This window comes from Lepidochelys olivacea (assembly GCF_965140295.1).
Source record: "Lepidochelys olivacea isolate rLepOli2 genome assembly, chromosome: 9".
NCBI lineage: Eukaryota > Metazoa > Chordata > Testudines > Cheloniidae > Lepidochelys > Lepidochelys olivacea.
This window is the reverse complement of record NC_140419.1, coordinates 6047702-6066032: the sequence shown is the minus strand read 5'-3', so window position 1 is coordinate 6066032 and position 18331 is coordinate 6047702. Positions and strand designations below refer to the sequence as shown.

The window sequence follows — 18331 nt, the reverse complement described above, 5'->3', positions numbered from 1 at the left end:
TGACAAGTAGGAATCAGAGTAGCAGCCGTGTTAGTCTGTATTCGCAAAAAGAAAAGGAGTACTAGTGGCACCTTAGAGACTAACCAATTTATTTGAGCATAAGCTTGTGAGCTGTCGCTCACAAAAGCTTATGCTCAAATAAATTGGTTACTCTCTAAGGTGCCACTAGTACTCCTTTTCTTTTTGACAAGTAGGAAGTATTTTGACATTCTTTGTTTTAACAATCTAGGTCATATCAGTAACAGTTGTAAAGGCATTTTTTAAAATGTGATTTCTTTTGACAGTGTTCATTTAAGAGACAAAGCTGAAACAATCTTGGAACCGTTAGTGATTATCTTTGAGATCTCCTGGAGGATGAATGAGGTACAGAGGATTGGAGAAGGGCAAACATCGTGCCTGTCTTTAAAAAGGGGAACAAAGAGGACCTGGGGAATTATATAGTAGTCAGCCTAACGTTGATACCTGGAAAGATGCTGGAACAAATTATTAAATAATCTGTTTGTAAGCACCTAGAGAATAATAGGATAATAAATAATAGCCAAATGCCAAACCAACCTAATTTCATTCTTGGATAGGGTTACTGGCCTAGTGGATGGGGGTAAACAGTAGACATGACATACCTTGATTTTAGTAAGGCTTTTGACACATCCCACATGATATTCTCATAAGCATACTAGAGGAATATGGTCTAGAGCAGTGGTTCCCAAACTTTAACCACCTCTGAACCCCTTTCACTAAAATGTCAAGTCTCGCGAACCCCCTTCTAAAAATGAATATTTCCAGGGATTTTCTCATTTACCTGAATATAAATTATAAAAGCATTGATCTTGCAAATATAAAATTTGTTTTTATGACACGCTTATTATACACTATTTATTATTATTTATCATTACAGTATTTTTATTACATTATGAAAATGGCAACACTCTTCCAAGATCTCACTTTCATAGCTTGTAACACTTTGAATAAGCCTGTTATAAGACAAGGCTCCTAGGTTTCATCAAGGAGTATCAGATGTGAAACAGCAGGAAGGGATTTAAGAAGCCAACTCAGAGTTCCTCCTACACAAGCGTTCAGGTCTTGCGCAGTCCTGGCAAACAATGCACGTTACAACAAAGCTTAAACTTGTTCTTCATCATAATTTTAAAAACAACACTAGCTGCCTATTTAATTTTAAAAACAGCAAAACATATCCACCTCCCTTTCCATTTCTTCTAAGGAGTCTTGAAGTTTAAATCTCCTCAGTGTGATAGATATGCTTGCTTTGATCTGCTTAGCTCTTGGAAGTCCAGGGGCTCCAGGCTGCTGGCCCAGTACTGCCCAGGGTCCCTAGGGACAGCGCTGTCCACCATTATGGAATTTTTTCCCGAGAACCCCCTGTAACATTTCACGAACCCCAGTTTGGGAACCACTGGTCTAGAGCAGTAGTTCTCAAAGCCGGTCCGCCACTTGTTCAGGGAAAGCCCCTGACGGAACGGGCCAGTTTGTTTACCTGCCGTGTCTGCGGGTTTGGCCGATCGCGGCTCCCACTGGCCGCTGTTTGCCGCTCTAGGCCAATGGGGTCTGCAGGAAGGGCGGCCAGCACGTCCCTTGTCCCGCACTGCTTTCTGCAGCCCCCATTGGCCTGGAGCGGTGAACCGCGGCCAGTGGAAGCCACAATCGGCCAAACCCGCGGACACGGCAGGTAAACAAACCAGCCCGGCCTGCCAGGGACTTTCCCTGAAAAAGCAGCAGACTGGCTTTGAGAACCACTGGTCTAGAGGAAATTACTATAAGGTGAGTGCACAACTGGTTCAAAGGCTGTGATCAAAGAGTAATCAATGGTTCACTGTCAAACTGGGAGGGCACATCTAGTGGAGTCCTAAAAGGGTCAGCCCTGGGTCTCTTACTAGTCAATGTTTTCATTAATGACTTGGATAATGGAGTGGAGAGTGTGCTTATATAATTTGCAGATGACACCAAACTGTGAGGGGTTGCAAGTACTTTGGAGGACAGGATTAGAATTTAAAACTACCTTGACAAACCAGTGAATTGGTTTGAATCCAAGAAGCTGAAATTCAATAAAGACAAGTGCAAAGTACTTCGCTTTGGAAGGAAATATCAAATGCACAGATACAAAATGGGAAATTACTAGCTAGGCAGTAGTTCTGCAGAAAATAATCTGGGGGTTTTAGTGAATCACTAGTTGAATATGAGCCAACAATGTGCTGCACTTGCAAAAAAGGTTAATATAATTCTGGGATGTTGTGGTGAGACAGGTCCCCACCCCCATCAGCAAATAATTAAAGAGCTTCTCAGGGCACAATCTGCTTCAACCAAGTACACCTGTGAGGCTTGCAAAGCCTAGATATGGGTGGGTTCTTTAAAAAGGAAGATGCCAGGTCACTGTAGGGTGGATAATAATATATGGGGAAAAGGACTGCTGCCAGTAGAACAGAAACAAGCATTGGTGATGCCAGTTAAGAAACCAGGCAAGGTACATACAAGACCTGATGCTTATAAACCTATTGCTCGCACATCCCATGTGGGGTAAAAACATGGGGAAAAGTGTAAATGTAAGACTAGTGGAATACTTGGAGAAAAATGATATTCCTGTCTAACTGAGGTACAAAGTGGTTTCAGAAAAGGAAGATGCAGAGTTGACCATATCATGAGACTAGAAACTGCTTAAAAAAGCATAAGGACTTTGAACTTTGTGATAACAGTCTTCCTGGACATTGAATAAGCATTTGGCATACTAGAGGGAAGACGTCCTATATAAACTAGCCAAAATTGGAATAAAAGGGGAAATGGTTTGATGGATAAGGGAGGGCATTTTTTAGTTAAAATGGGAACAGCTTTATCAAAAACCTACAAGCTTACAAATGGAACTCCACAAAGGCGTATTTACAGCCTTGTTTTGTTTTCCCTTATGATAAATGACTTCCCAGAAAGCATGCAGATGTCTGTGCTATATAGACTAAGCATAATACACTTAAATTAGATGGGAAAAGACAAATGAGGTACTCCAAAGAATTTCTAAGTGGGGAAATGATCGGGGATTTAAATTCTTACTTGCAAAAATTAAGGGAATGCCTTTAACCAGAAAGAAAATTAGAGAAGTTTGGAACTTATTTCTTTACGGTGAAAAAATTCAGATCGTTCAAAAGGTTGTGGTCCTAGGAGTAGTGTTTGATAATAAATTGTACAGGTCACAGACAATATCATACAAAAGTGTAAAAGTAGGATGAACTTACTCAAAAGCGTAGCTGGAAACAAATGGGGTGCAGATAAAGAAGGTATTGATGATGATAATGATGTACAGAGCATTGATCAGATCAGTTTTAGACTATGGATGCCAAGCTTTAGGTTCAGTCTCAAAAACAACTCTTAGGCCAGATCTACACTAAAAAGTTAAGTTGACCCAGCTACATTGCTCAGCGGTGTGAAAAATCCACAAAGTAGTTAACCCTCAACCTAATCCTTGGTGTAGACAGCGCTAGGTCGATGGAAGACTTCTTCTGTCGACCTAGCTACAGTGTCTCGGGGAGGTGGATTAACTATTACAGTGATGGGAAAACCTCTCCTGTCTCTAGTAAGTGGCTACCCTGAAGCACTACAGCAGCACAGCTGAACAGCTATTCCCCCATTTGTGGATTTGGAACTGCATGAAAAAACAAGGAAAGGGAAAAAACACTTATTATGACCAATAAATTCAGAAATGTTATTTATGAAAAATGGGACCAGCTTTGCAAAGTCTATACAGATGGATCAGAAGATGACAGCACGGGTAGAGTGGGAACAGCCTTCTGTGTTCCTAGTTTTGGAATCCAGAAATCTAAAAGACTGTTGAATTATGTGACCACACTGATGGCTGAACTAATAAGGATAATGTTGGCACTAACCTGGATAAAAGATGTGCGACTGACCTGCACTTGAACCTGTCCCGCATTATGACAGTCGGAATTTGGAAAGCAGAAATGACATAAGTGAAATAATGTTCCTAACTACAGAAATAATGCAAGCAGGTATCTGTGTAACAATAGCATGGATTCTGGTATATATCGGAATATCTGGACATGAGAGGGCTGACAAAGCAGCAAAATAAGCTCTGAAAAAATGAGGAGGTAGATATTAAGATACCTTTAAATAGACAAGAATTCAAAAGTGTGGTAACAAAGGAGCTTGCGAAGGAATGGAAAGAACTATGGACTAAAGGGGGGAAAAAAGGACTTAAGGTTTTAGAATGTATGATCAAAAATTGAAGATAATACCATGCTCCACAGTCATGTTAGGAAAAATGACATAGTCCTTTTTAAAGGGCTAACAGGTCATTGTGCCTTGAATAATAAGTTAAACGTATTAAAAAGAAATAAAGATGGGCTGTGTAATGTGTGCAAAGCCAAGGAACCTGTTAATGATGTTCTATGGCATGGTCTCCAATATTTTTATGCACAAGATCGCTTTTTGAATTTAAGTGCAACCCAAGATCTACCCCATTCCTTCCCCAAAGCCCTGGCCTGCTCACTCCATCCCCCCCCATCACTCACTCTCCCCCACCCTCACTCACTTTCCCCGGGCTGTGGCAGGGAGTTGAGGTTCGGGAGAGGGTGCAGGCTCTGGGCTAGGGCCAAGAGGTTCGGAGTGTGAGAGGGGGCTCTGGGCTCAGCCTGGGGCAGGGGATTGGGGTACAGAAGGGGGTATGGGGTGCTGGCTCTAGGAGGGGGCTTAGGGCTGGGGTGCAGGCTCCCGCCAGGCGGCACTTATTTCAGGCGGCTCCCAGTCGGCGCCACAGCGGGGCTAAGGCAGGCTCCCTGCCTGCCCCGGCCCCACGCCACTCTCAGAAATGACTAGCATGCATGCCCCTGAAGCTCTGTGTGCTGCTCCTGCCTGCAAACACCACCCCTGCAGCTCCCATCACGCAGTTCCCCGTTCCCAGCCAATGGGACTTGTGGGGGGCAATGCTTGCAGGCAGGAGCAGCGCACGGAGACCTCTGCCCCTCCCCTTCGGGACCTCAGGGGTGTGCTGACCTCTTCCGGGAGCAGTGCATGGCCAGGGTAGACAGTGAGCCTGTCTTAGCCCTTATGCTGCCAGACTTTTAGTGGCCGGAGATCGCAATCGACTGGCAGAGGCTCCAGGATCGACCAGTTGATTGCGATCTACGGGATGGTGATCACTGTTGTATGGCATTGTGAAAAATATTCTATAGAAAGTAAGTTTCTGGATGAAAAATTGAGTCAGCCCAGAATCAAAGATTTTTCCCTACAGGGACTAGTGAGAATGTCAGGGAAATGCAATAGTGCAAAAAAGCCTTGCTGTAGAAGGATATTTAAAAAACCAAAACTTGGCTAAAAATGAATGAAGAAGGTGGTGGTCAGAGCTTCATATGAGGAGGCTGCTGTGTCAAAACACTAAAGACAAAGTGCAGGGTGGTACTTTGTAGAAGCAGGACTGCAACTCAGAGCTTCCTGGCAGCAGGGGTAACTGACTGGGGAAATGGGTTGGCTTCCCAGGTCCTCTCAGAAAGGAGAAGGGCTGGTACTTTCCTTTGACTTCTCAAAGGCCTAGGACGCTGGTTTTTGTGGGCTGTGGAAGCAAACAGACTTTTTGTTTGGATTCCTTTAGCTCCCCTCTCTCCTGCAATTTGCCTTGAACAGCACAGCTGGAGGCCTGAGCCTAGACTGAGAGGCAGCAGCAGTGCCCACCCTCTCCCCAAGGGGGTGCTAGAAAGGTATGGCCTATTACAAGTGTATAAACAGGAGCGTGCTAAGACATGAGAGAGAATTGTTTCACTCTTCTCGGCATTGGTAAGGCTTCAGCTAGAGTAGCGTGTCCAGTTCTGGGCACCACACTTTAGGAAAGATGTGGAAAAACTAGAGAGAGTCCAGAGGAGAGCAACAAAAATGCTTAAAAGTTTAGAAAACCTGACCTATGCAGAAAGGTTAAAAAAACTGGACGTTTAGCCTTGAGAAAAAGATGACCAAAGGGGGACCTGATAAGTCTTCAACTACATTAGGAATTGTTATAAAGAGAACTGTGATCAATTGTTCTCCAAGTCCACTGAAAGTAGGATAAGAAGCCATCCACTTAATGAGCAGCAAGGGATATTTAGGTTACATATTAGGAACAACTTTCTAACTCTAAGGGAAGTTAAGCTCTGGAATAGGCTTCCAAGGAAGGTTGTGGAATGCCCATCATTGGAGGTTTTTAAGAACATGTTGGACAAACACCTGTCAAGGATGGTCTAGATCAGTGGTTCTCAAAATAGGGAAACTTGTTCAAGGAAAGCCCCTGGCGGGCCACACTGGTTTGTTTACCTGCAGGAAGGGCAGCCAGCGCTTCCCTTGGCCTATGCTGCTTTCTGCAGCCCCCATTGGCCTGGAACGGCGAACCACAGCCAGTGGGAGCCAAGATCGGCCGAACCTGCAGATGCAGCAGGTAAACAAACCGGCGTGGCCTGCCAGATGCTTTCTCTAAACAAGCGGCGCCCCTAGTTTGAGAACCGCTGGTCTAGATATTGTTGGTCCTGCGTCAATACTGGGAGATGGACTAAATGACCTCTTGAGGTCCCTTCTAGCCCTGCAGTTCTATGATTCTGTAGAGTCAAACTGAAGATGCCATCAGGAGCTAGTTAAACCTTCTGGAAAGGATTAATATCTTCAAGGAACATACTCCATGAAACAGAATGTCAAGAAACAGACAAATTAAAAATAGAGGGTCCTTTTACTGCACCCCACCTTTTGTGACGCTGAAAATGTGGTAGGCCTGAGCTAACAAATTATATTCATCTTCTGCCTATTTGAAACTAATTTCACATTCTAATATTAAATTATTACAGTTTCTTCAAGTCAGGAAGTTGCTGAAGAAAGTAACTCACTCTAACTGCAGTGCAGATACAGAGTATGGCTGAATCTAAACCTCTTTAGAATTCATAGAGCATAACAGTGCCTCAACCCTATTAATCACAGGTCTGATCCATTTCCAGAGTGTGCTTGCAGACTGGGATTATAATGTTCTGCAGACTTTGAGTGTTTGTTCAAGAGATTTTAAACATGGCCCAAGTCCAACAGCAGACAGAGAAGGACTAGTGGAGACTTCTATTATTAGACTTTATTGTAATACCCAGAAGGCCCAATCAGAATCAGGGTCCTATTGTGCTAGGTTGCTGTACAAACACAATCTCTTTTGTGTGTGTGCGCATGCATGGTGGAGGTTTGTGGGGGTGGGAAAGAGGGTTGTAACATGGACCAGAAGCTTCTATTCAAATACCAAATAATAATTCTGGAAACTTACTTAGCAAAAATAAAGTTTGCATAAGATCTTGACTGGCATTTGTTCCTTTTTCTTTAAAAATAACCTGCACAAATTAATAGTTTAAATTGTATGAGAATCTCAGCACAATCATGTTTATTTTGCCTTTTAAAAAACCCACTGGCTGCAAAAAGCTAAATCTAAGACACATTCCTCCTGTTTTATTGTTAAAAGGGATAGTATGATTAAAAATCCTGTGTATGTACAATAAAAATGTCTTTACCTATGTTACAGTTTAGATGACAAAGTCAAAACTGAAATCTCTACTTTTCAAGCTACTAACATACTTTTCTCACTGTTTATGGTGATGTTTACTTATGTATTTTGCTCAGCTTGGACAAAGAAAATAGGCTGGTCAATTTCCATTTAGCTTCAGTGTAGTCTAATGCTGTGTTGTTTGATTTGCAAACGTGGCATGGGAATGCTGATTTGTATATGAACATACTTTTTCCATTTGAATTGAAATAAACTTGTTCAAGATTTCAAAAATAGGAGGTGAAAGTTAATTTCCTCAGTCCATACGTAGGCTCTTGCCCTGATTTTCAAAAAGTGCTGAGTTCCCAGCAGCTCGTATTAAGGTCAATGGGATGATCCAAAAATATTCCAGGTAATGATGAGGAACAGTTTAAAGCATAAGTTGGCAAAAGTGCAGCCTATGGAGTTCAACATAGCTAGCAGGCACCTTCATTTTGAATATGGATAGGGAGTCTACAAATCTCAGTACTAAATGCTCCAATCTGAGCTGGGGGGGGCCAGGCCACTTGACCCAATTTGGAGCATTGCGCTGTAGGATTCAGGCTGCCCAAACATAACTAAGATGAGGGTGGCTGTGAAACTATTTTGTTAATGTGAGTTAAGGCTCCCACTATGTTCAAATGCAGCCCTTAGGGGAGCATGATGTTTGGGGTAATGAGTGCAAGATAGGCTATGCAAAAAATAGAAAAGAGATGAAAGGCTGCAGATTTAAGGCCATTTAAGTATCTACTATTACTTAAACTGCTGTTACGAACTCCACGCTGTCTCTCATTGTCGTCACATGCTGTGCTTGTTCCTTTTAGCAAGAACATGGCAAATAAAAAGATGGAAATATTCTCCCCTCTGGAAGCTGTGCAAATCTGTGCTGTGCTGGAGGACTGTCTTGATCAGCTTGCTATTCTTGGATATATTATGCCAGTTTCCTATGAAGGCAGGACAGACATCAGCAATGTAGGTGCCTCAATTTTTTTAAATTCTCTGATTTTCCTTCCTGTCTTTATGCTACAACTTCTTACCTTCTTTTGACTCCTCTTAAAAATAAATGTTGATATATTTTCATTGTAAAGTGCCCCACAGCCCGTGAGAGAAGGAACATTCTGTTTGCCAGAAGCTGGGAAAGGACGACAGGGAATGGATCACTTGATGACTACCTGTTCTGTTCATTGCCTCTGGGGCACCTGGCACTGGCCACTGTCAGAAGACAGGATACTGGGCTAGATGGACCTTTGGTCTGACCCAGTATGGCTATTATAAATGCATCATCTTGTTCAGCTGTAGACTGATTTTAATACTTATATTTCAGTAGCACGCAGAGGCCCTAATAAGGATTGGGGTCCCATTCAGCTAGGCACTGCACGAACATAAACAAAAACATGATTCCTATGCCAAAGAACTTACAATCTAAGATAAAAGTCAAGATGCAAAGGAGTAGGGAAAGGAAAACGATCAAGCATAGCTAAGTTGTATATACCTATATGCATTCTCTTTTTAAAAAGCAAAGAACAGGATTTTCAAAAACACTCAATTCTGATGTAATTCTGCTCCCACAGAGGTCACTCATGAAACTCCCATTGACTTTAGGGGGAACAGAGTTGGGCCAACACTGAACATTTTTGAAAATTCCACCCTAGATCTATAACTAACCAACTGCCCCTCAATCTAGAGACATTAACTGGCTGATTTCATATTAGGCATCACAGCATAAGTGGGTCTTGAGGGGAGATTTGAAAGAGAGGGCAGCTCAGAGGGGTGTTCCATGCATTAGAGGCAGCCTACTGGAAGTGCCGAGATGTTTTTGGAGAAGGAGGCAGTTGCAGGGGATGGTACAGTGGCGAATGAGGTGATAGGACACAAGAGTGGGCCTAACCACCTTGAGAGGCAAATAGTTTTCATATCTGCTATCACCTCAAGAATCTGAACGTTTACTGAAGGCAGCAGCCAATTTCCAGGCTGAGCAGTTATGAAACTTTTCCTTATGAGTAAGGAACTCGAAATAATTGAAGCATTATGACTGAGGTGGCATAAACTACTGGAACTTAGTTTATCTGGTGTAATGCGGCTTCTTTTTATTCTACTCACTATGCCTAAAGTATCAGCAGAGAAAGAAAGAGGAAGAGTAAAGTAAAATTTAATTTTGTATAGCAGTCCTTTGTCTCTTATCTGTTTTCAAGAACAAGAAGTCTATTATATGGTGACAGAGAATACTCAGGTTTCAGAGTAGCAGCCGTGTTAGTCTGTATCCGCAAAAAGAAAAGGAGGACTTGTGGCACCTTAGAGACTACCATATTTATTTGAGCATAAGCTTTCGTGAGCTACAGCTCACTTCATCGGATGCATTGAAGGAGCTGTAGCTCATGAAAGCTTATGTTCAAATAAATTTGTTAGTCTCTAAGGTGCCACAGGTCCTCCTTTTCTTTTTAAAGAATACTCAGAATCTGAAGTGTGTACTAGATTCAGAGCCTGACTAATGCTTAAGCCATACAGTAGAGGGCACTCCTTCCCTGAAAAGAGATCTATGGACTAGATCCACCTGTTCCCAGATATGAATTCTCATTCACTGAATAGCGTGAGGAAAGCTTCTGATGTATTAGCAGTGAACGCTCACAGAGAAAACACATTCCTAAGGATTCTAGGGGGTTTTCTCCTCCTGACACACACGTTCAGTTTGTGATAGTGTCAATGAAAGTCACGCCCAATATAGAGAACAGCTATGTGCTAATTCCATTGCTCTGTGATTTTGTCACTGTATCCCATCCTCTATTTTTCAATTGTAAATTGTCAGTTTCATTTCAAGGGACCCTATCTTCTGCCTAGCACTTAGGCATGCTATTGCAGCTGTAGAAGTCAATCATAGTTATGACATTTTATATAACACTAATCACAGTGTCAGCTGATAATTCATTAACTTTCTCAATCAATGACTAGGGCGCACTGCTCCATTTCATGTGTCCCCCCAGACGAATGGAGTGTTTCCATTTGCTGAATTTAGTGCAGTTGCCTCCTACACTGTGCCACAAAAATAAACTTCTAGCTGACTGAACAAAAGGCACCTCATGCACTTTACAAATTCTCCATCCTTTAGTAATTGAACTATCCCAGGGATTTTAAGGTACCTGTCAAAGTGCCTGTAGATACTACATTACATTAAAGCAGTTTCTTTGCCACGCTCAGGTTTTTCTGGAGTTCAGTCACTTAAGAGATTGAGATTCAAGCTATTTTAATATTGTTAATTTAAAGTAATTTTTTTTATTTGCACCTGTCTGTATACATTTAGTGTATACAATTTATATACCTATTCACACAAATACACATACACACCTCAGCTGGTTAACTGCCCTAACTCAATGGAGCTATGATAATTTACATCAGCAGGGGATCTCTGTTTGTTTTCCAACTCACACCTTAGGCTGCCCTAAAATATCCAAAATGTTTCCATATAGCTTGTTACGAAGGTAGCGGCCAATATTTTGAATTTCCCCTCCTGATTCTTGTTGTATTTACTCCACCACACAAAACCGCTAAACAAACACATTCACCCAGCACTTACACTTCTATTAAGAAGGCAGCACAACGCACAGTGATTGATATAGAAATAAGGCAGGCAGGCAAGCTCTAGGTGATGCTGGTGGCAATTAAATGAGAAATAGACGACAGGGTGACCCTTCCTCTCTCCTCAGTCTTCACCTTGGTCCTTGTCCTGCACCAGCCTTTGCACATGCTTAATTTTACACACTTTGAATAGTCCCATTGACCTCAATGGGCCTATGCTCCTGTGCTTAAAGTTAAGGAGGGATAAAGGTCTTTGCAAAAATCAAGCATACATTATAACTAAGTAAAGATTGCATTATTTTGGATATCAGACTCCCGTCTCTTTGGTGTGTAATTTAATACACTCTATCAATGGCTGTAGGCATGATTCTAATCTAGTTTACTGTTTAATCAACTTTTTCCTCTTCTGTTACATAACATTGCAGAGTTTTTCATTTCTCTTCTGTCCCTTATGCACATAAATCTCTTTTGTTCCCTTGTAGATTGATGCCCAAGAAATTAGTGAAATCACCAAGAGCCAGAAGGAGTTGGGGGTTAAGTTTGAACAGCTCATGTCAGCAAAGTCAGAGAACAGGCCAACAGTTCCCTCTGAGTCACTGAAGTTCACAGAACTGGGGCAGCAGCTGCAGGAGACAAGTGGAGATCTAAAAAGGGCCAATCATCTTTTTAGTAGGGCTGCAAAACAGAGTGCTGTGTCCTCCGATAACCTCAGAAAAGTTCAAGCTGATAGGTGAGTGATCAGAGAGGACTGTGGCTTTTAATGAGAGGTGGCAGATGACAGACCTGAAGACTGTGAAGTCCTTCATTTCTCTCCAGAACAGATAGCAGCAGTATACGCTTCCCTTCTCCTCCTTGCTAATGTACTTCAACCCTAACCTGGACGGAATAGGGAGTTTAGTCTTCAAGACCCTGGCTTCTGCTTAGACTGACAGCAAGGAGGCCATTTACTGTGGTTTGGGAACTAGGATACCTATCCATCAGGGAATGGACTGACACTACCAACTAATTTCTCAAAGGTTTGCAAAGTATGGCCTAGCGTTAATGACTTTTGGTCACTTTAATAGAATCCAAACTGATGACCTTTCAATAATTCATCCCTGGAGCCATCCAGTACTGGTGTTTGAATGTTTGGAATCAAGGTTTCTCTAGCAAATATTAGTTTATTAGTGAAATTAGTTTAACAGGCTGAGCATTGTCTCTTGAGCTCAGTCAATTAATGTCTCATCTGATGTCACTGTAGCACTGTTACTACTGTGCACTCGATCCTGCTTTACAGAACAGCTAATGAACACCAAGGCCAAGATTTTCTTAAAAAAGGGAAGATGATGATAGCCCATATTTTAGGCTCCTAATTAGATGGCTTGATTTGAAAGAGTGCTGAGCACATAGCAGCTCATTGATTTAAGGAGTCTAACATTAGGTGCATATATTAGAAAATCTTGGCCTGTATAATTAAGCAGCAAAGTCAAATGAATGAGTTCAAGGAAATTCAGTGCAAAAAAATTCCCAAATGAATGCAAAATTGCCACTGAGAATGTAATCACATATTCATCAGGAAATTCTACATGCTGGTAAATTGTAAGCTCTTCAGGGCAGGGACCATGTTTGTGTAAATTTCTGTACAGCACCTAGCACAATGGGTTTCCATCTTGAGTGGGGCCTCTTAGTGCTACTGTAATATAAAAGTTAAATGATAACTCAACCACACTGTATGTTCTTAAGGCATAAACGTAACTCCTCCACCATTCTACACAATATTCCAGATGCACAAGTGGGAGTTATAGTGGGAAACCTAACTCTGTCTACACCAAAGGTTTTGCTGGCATGGGTAAGGGGAGTGATTTTTTTCGCACTCCTAGCCATTATAGCTATGCCAGCAAAACTTTGTAGTGTCGACGAAAAGCCTTGGATTTGGTGTAAGAACCTGAACAGAAGAGAAGCAGGACATTACGTTACTGTAACTTTTTTAGCAGTGAACAATAACAGGGTCTGTATGTTTGAGCCAGGCATTGAATTGCCAGAAAATAACATCTTTGTCTAAGCTGCTGTTGTGTTCCTCGTTCTTGTCGGCAGGCAGTATGCGAGTGATGTGATTGCAGACACTTTGCAGGAAATGCAGACTTCAGGAACGTTTCAGAGCCTGTTGCAAGCTGTGCAGAGAGAAGAGGAGAAGAAGTTTAACTTCTACACCACCATCATCAGGTTAGGGTTGTGTTAGGCATTTTCCCAGCTTCAATCACCACTGCTCCCGAGTACATGTTCTCACTTACAGTATACAAGAGAACACAGCTTTTTCCATCTGAGCATTGCTGTGTACTTCATAAACATTTACTACATTATATTTAGGGAGAGAAGTCACTTCTGGGCCTACTGCCCTGTCTACAGTGAGAATGCCCCCTCCTGCCCATGTCCTGCCACCAGAATGCTACTGACATGCCCCCTGCCTCCTCTTATGCTACTGGGGATTGGGAGCACAGAGATGGCAGAGCTGCCTCCATCAGCAGAGAGTTACCTTAGACAAGGAATTGGCACACAAAATTGCAAGCCCATTAGCAAGAACTTTTAATGAATCTGTAAACTCAGGGGTTGTACCGTATGATTGGAGAATTGCTAACATAGTTCCTATTTTTAAGAAAGGAAAAAAACGTGATCCGGGTAACTACAGGCCTGTTAGTTTCACATCTGTGGTATGCAAGGTTGTGGAAAAAATTTTGAAGGAGAAAGTAGTTAAGGACATTGAAGTCAATGGTAAATGGGACAAAATACAACATGGTTTTACAAAAGGTAGATCGTGCCAAACCAACCTGATCTCCTTCTTTGAGAAAGTAACAGATTTTTTAGACAAAGGAAACACAGTGGATCTAATTTACCAAGATTTCAGTAAGGCGTTTGATACCGCGCCACATGGGGAATTATTAGTTAAATTGGAAAAGATGGGGATCAATATGAAAATTGAAAGGTGGATAAGGAATCGGTTAACAGGGAGACTACAGCAGGTCCTACTGAAAGGTGAACTGTCAGGTTGGAGGGAGGTTACCAGTAGAGTTCCTCAGGGATCAGTTTTGGGACCAGTCTTATTTAATCTTTTCATTACTGACCTTGGCACAAAAAGTGGGAGTGTGCTAATAAAGTTTGCAAATGATACAAAGCTGGGAGGTTTTGCCAATTTAGAGAAGGACCGGGAAATCATACAGGAAGATTTGGATGACCTTGTAAACTGGAGTAATAGTAATAGGATGAAATTTAATAGTGAGAAGTGTAAGGTTATGCATTTAGGGATTAATAACAAGAATTTTAGTTATAAACTGGGGATGCATCAATTAGAAGTAACAGATGAGGAGAAGGACCTTGAAGTATTGGTTGATCATAGGATGACTATGAGCCGCCAATGTGATATGGCTGTGAAAAAAGCTAATGCGGTCTTGGGGTGCATCAGGAGAGGTATTTCCAGTAGGGATGAGGAGGTTTTAGTACCGTTATACAAGGCACTGGTGAGACCTCACCTGGAATACCATGTGCAGTTCTGGTCTCCCATGTTTAAGAAGGATGAATTCAAACTGGAACAGGTACAGAGAAGGGCTACTAGGATGATCCGAGGAATGGAAAACCTGTCTTATGAAAGGAGACTCAAGGAGCTTGGCTTGTTTAGCCTAACTAAAAGAAGGTTGAGGAGAGATATGATTGCTCTCTATAAATATATCAGAGGGATAAATACCGGAGAGGAAGAGGAATTATTTAAGCTCAGTACCAATGTGGACACAAGAACAAATGGATATAAACTGGTCATTGGGAAGTTTAGACTTGAAATTAGACGAAGGTTTCTAACCATCAGAGGAGTGAAGTTTTGGAATAGCCTTCCAAGGGAAGCAGTGGGGGCAAAATATCTGTCTTTAAGATTAAACTCGATAAGTTTATGGAGGAGATGGTATGATGGGATAACATGATTTTGGCAATTAATTGATCTTTAAATATTCATGGTAAATAGGCCCAATGGCCTGTGATGGGATGTTAGATGGGGTGGGATCTGAGTTACTACAGAAAATTCTTTCCTGGGTATCTGGCTGGTGAATCTTGCCCACATGCTCAGGGTTTAGCTGATCCCCATATTTGGGGTCAGGAAGGAATTTTCCTCCAGGGCAGACTGGAAGAGGCCCTGGAGGTTTTTCGCCTTCCTCTGTAGCATGGGGCACGGGTCACTTGCTGGAGGATTCTCTGCTCCTTGAAGTCTTTAAACCACAATTTGAGGACTTCAGTAGCTCAGACATAGGTGAGAGGTTTTTCGCAGGAGTGGGTGGATGGGGTTCTGTGGCCTGCATTGTGCAGGAGGTCGGACTAGATGATCATAATGGTCCCTTCTGACCTTGGTATCTATGAATAAGTGTAATCCACTGGTGAGTGTGTTACAGGTTCCCCTCTGTAGCGATCTTCAGCAAATAGGAGTCTGTTACAGCCCCAAGTACAGAGCTTTAGCTCAAGCTGTAGGTCGTGCTTTTTGGCTCTGGAGGTCCTCAGTTCAATCCCAGGTGTATCAGCCAAGCTGGCAGCTCTCACATGATGGGAATTCACCACCAGCATTTTCCACTGTTTTAAGGCCACTTTGCTCTGTGTAGCAAACAGGAGGCAATGCTGCGATTTGCATGGGTGAAGCTTACCTTGATTTCAAGCAAATGTAAGCACCAGTCGTGCACACCGTGGCTTTAAGCAGCTACAGTGGTGGTCACCAACAGCTGTGATCAAGGCAAATCCCCAGTGCAGAAGAGGCCTACGTGTGAAGTGTCTAATTTCCTCAAATGGATACTTGCTGCATACAACAGTTGTCCCCTATCTAAAACTAGAGGGATCTATTCTGCTTCCCCATGCAGTGGGCAGAATTAAAATGAGTGGTGATTGTCTGTGGAATAACCATCAGATATTTCAAGCAGAAAATGGACAAATTACTACACCTGAAAATGGCATCTCAGTTTATTCTCCACCCATTAGATGTGTCTAATCAGTGCTAAGGGTTCACCTTCCTTTGCGCTTTTTTGGAGTGAGCCCTATATGTCTTCCAGTAGAACATGGCTTCTGGTTTTTGGTTTTGTCCAATCGATAAAAACATCCCAACACCAATAAACCCCAGAAATGGTTACATGTATCTAAGGGTTTGTCTAAACCCTTAGTAATGTGGACTAAAGAGGTGTGATTTCTAAAGCGCACCAATATGTTGTGGATCAATCGGTCTGTGTAGACACTAAGGGTTCCTTAGTGCGCTTTAAGGTAGTGCTGTTTGAAACAGTACTATATTAAAGAGGACTAGGGAATGTTACAAAGAGATTATTTATTACAGTATATACAAAAGCCCTGAACCCCCCGGATTTCTGGACATCTACAGAGAAATCTAAGTTTGATTTTTAACTGTCAACGTGTGCGTCTAAAAGTAGTCTTATGGAATGTATGTTGGAGTGTAAGCTCTTCAGGGCAGGGACTTGCCAAATTGCTTAATGAATAAAGTGCCATATGCACCCATGGCCCTGTGTGGATATTAGATTATAAGCATAAAACCTTAGGAAAAAATCGGAGTGACAAGGGCCACGGTAACACAAGCTGGAAAGCTACCGGCTATACATGTTAAGGCACAGATTCTGTTTTTTTCTTCTTTTGTGAAGGGAAAGTGGGAAGCTTGTGCAAATAAAAAAAAATTCAAATTGCCCATCAACAACAGAATGTATGCCTGCACCAAAGACGACCGTGATTTTGTTTTAAAATGTAAACATCTTTGTCAATTTTGGTGTCCATACATCTCCCCTTACTGATTTGAGAATTTGAACAGGTTTGTTTTTTAAAATATACTTTTCAGTTCACCCTTAACAAAAATAGTCTTATAGAAAAACTAAAGCCCGTGTAATCTGGAAATGGGCAGTGATTAGGGACATGACCCTACATTGAAATTTGTGGGATTTTAGTATAAAAGCTGTCCCCAAATAGTAAGATTCTTTCCTCCATCCTCTCAACCAAATAAATCAAGTCTTTGTGGAATCTGTACAGGCTTCTGTTGGAAGAATTCTACATTTCTTGCTTCATTCTCCCAATCAGTCCCACCTGTCTGGCTCAGCAGTGGTACGTGAGCTATGCACACATCACTGCACTGTGGATTTATTTACCATGTCATCAGCTCTACAATCACATCCCAGTTTGACTTTCAGATACATAGCCTCCCTGAAGCTTAAAATGGACAGAAAATTGCCTATTTGCCAACCAACCAAGGAAAGATGGCTCACCCTATGGTACTGCAAAGTCCTGGGGAGCTTTCCAACCTACAAGCTCTCAGGGCAAGCAGGAGGAGCAGGGCTGTGTTTTGTAAGCTGCAACACTGCATCAGAAGGGAGGAAGTTCCCTTCCTGGGGAAAGCTAACCCTACTTTCTCATTCTGTGTTCAAGGAATGTAGGTTTTCCCTCTTGCTTTTTCCTCTAGGGAGGAGGAAGGAAGGAAGGAGATAAAGTCCCTCCAGAAACAGCTACAAGATGTCAAGAAAGAAAAGGATTTAGAACTTCAGGTAAGAATATTTGAGATGGGCAGCATGCTAAAGAGGAAATGTTTTACTGAGCATGCCCAGACTGGGACCTCTCCTTCCTAGGGAGGTTCACAGTGTCCGATGAAAGGGTGTGAGCACACATGTAACATTCTCTCATTTGGGGGCAGGCAGGAAAAATATAAAGAAAACAAGAGCGAGTATAGCTACATCACCAGTGTTCTGGGTGTTGAATGATCGTTAATTACTGTTAAAGCACCAATCAGTGCTGTAGAGCTATAATAGTCTCTTCCTCAGGAAGTTTACAATCTAAGAGAGACACAGATCAGATCTGAATGCAGTGGGAAACCCAGAGGATGGTGTTAATTGGGATCGGGATGGCATAATAATCACAGAGATTAGTATTTGAAGGCCTAGTAGAATAAGTAGGTTCTAAGGAAGGAGTTAATGAAGATGGTGGGGACATAATATTCTGTGATAAAGGGTTGATCCAGGCATAAGGGAGAAAGCATGAAGAGGAGAGAGTGAGAAGGAAATGAAGGGAGTGATGCTGCTGCACACTGATGGAGTGAGGGGTGTGCGAAAAGAAACCAGAGAGATAGAGGCAGAGCCATGCAGGGCCTTGAAGGCAAGGACAAGAATCTGACACTGTGAGGAGGAGGTAGCAGAGAATCTGTATAAAAGAGTGATCTGGTTGAGTGGCAAATGAGGGTCATTTTATCGACAG

The 18331-nt window shown here is 42.2% G+C and overlaps 1 protein-coding gene across 4 annotated transcripts in view; it reads left to right on the top strand.

The window, feature by feature from the left end:
• Window positions 1–18331, top strand: part of DRC9 (dynein regulatory complex subunit 9) — a 36303-nt gene that overhangs the window by 3645 nt on the left and 14327 nt on the right. For 2 of the 4 annotated variants that reach the window (XM_084638794.1, XM_084638793.1), the window contains 5 exons: window positions 285–363; window positions 8350–8497; window positions 11578–11825; window positions 13169–13297; window positions 17547–17628. In XM_084638794.1, the coding sequence (XP_084494920.1) occupies window positions 359–363; window positions 8350–8497; window positions 11578–11825; window positions 13169–13297; window positions 17547–17628 (612 nt within the window). In that variant the 5' untranslated portion in view covers window positions 285–358. The remainder of the gene's footprint in view (window positions 1–284; window positions 364–8349; window positions 8498–11577; window positions 11826–13168; window positions 13298–17546; window positions 17629–18331) is intronic. The other 2 variants (XM_084638792.1, XM_084638795.1) reach the window with 1 other exon arrangement.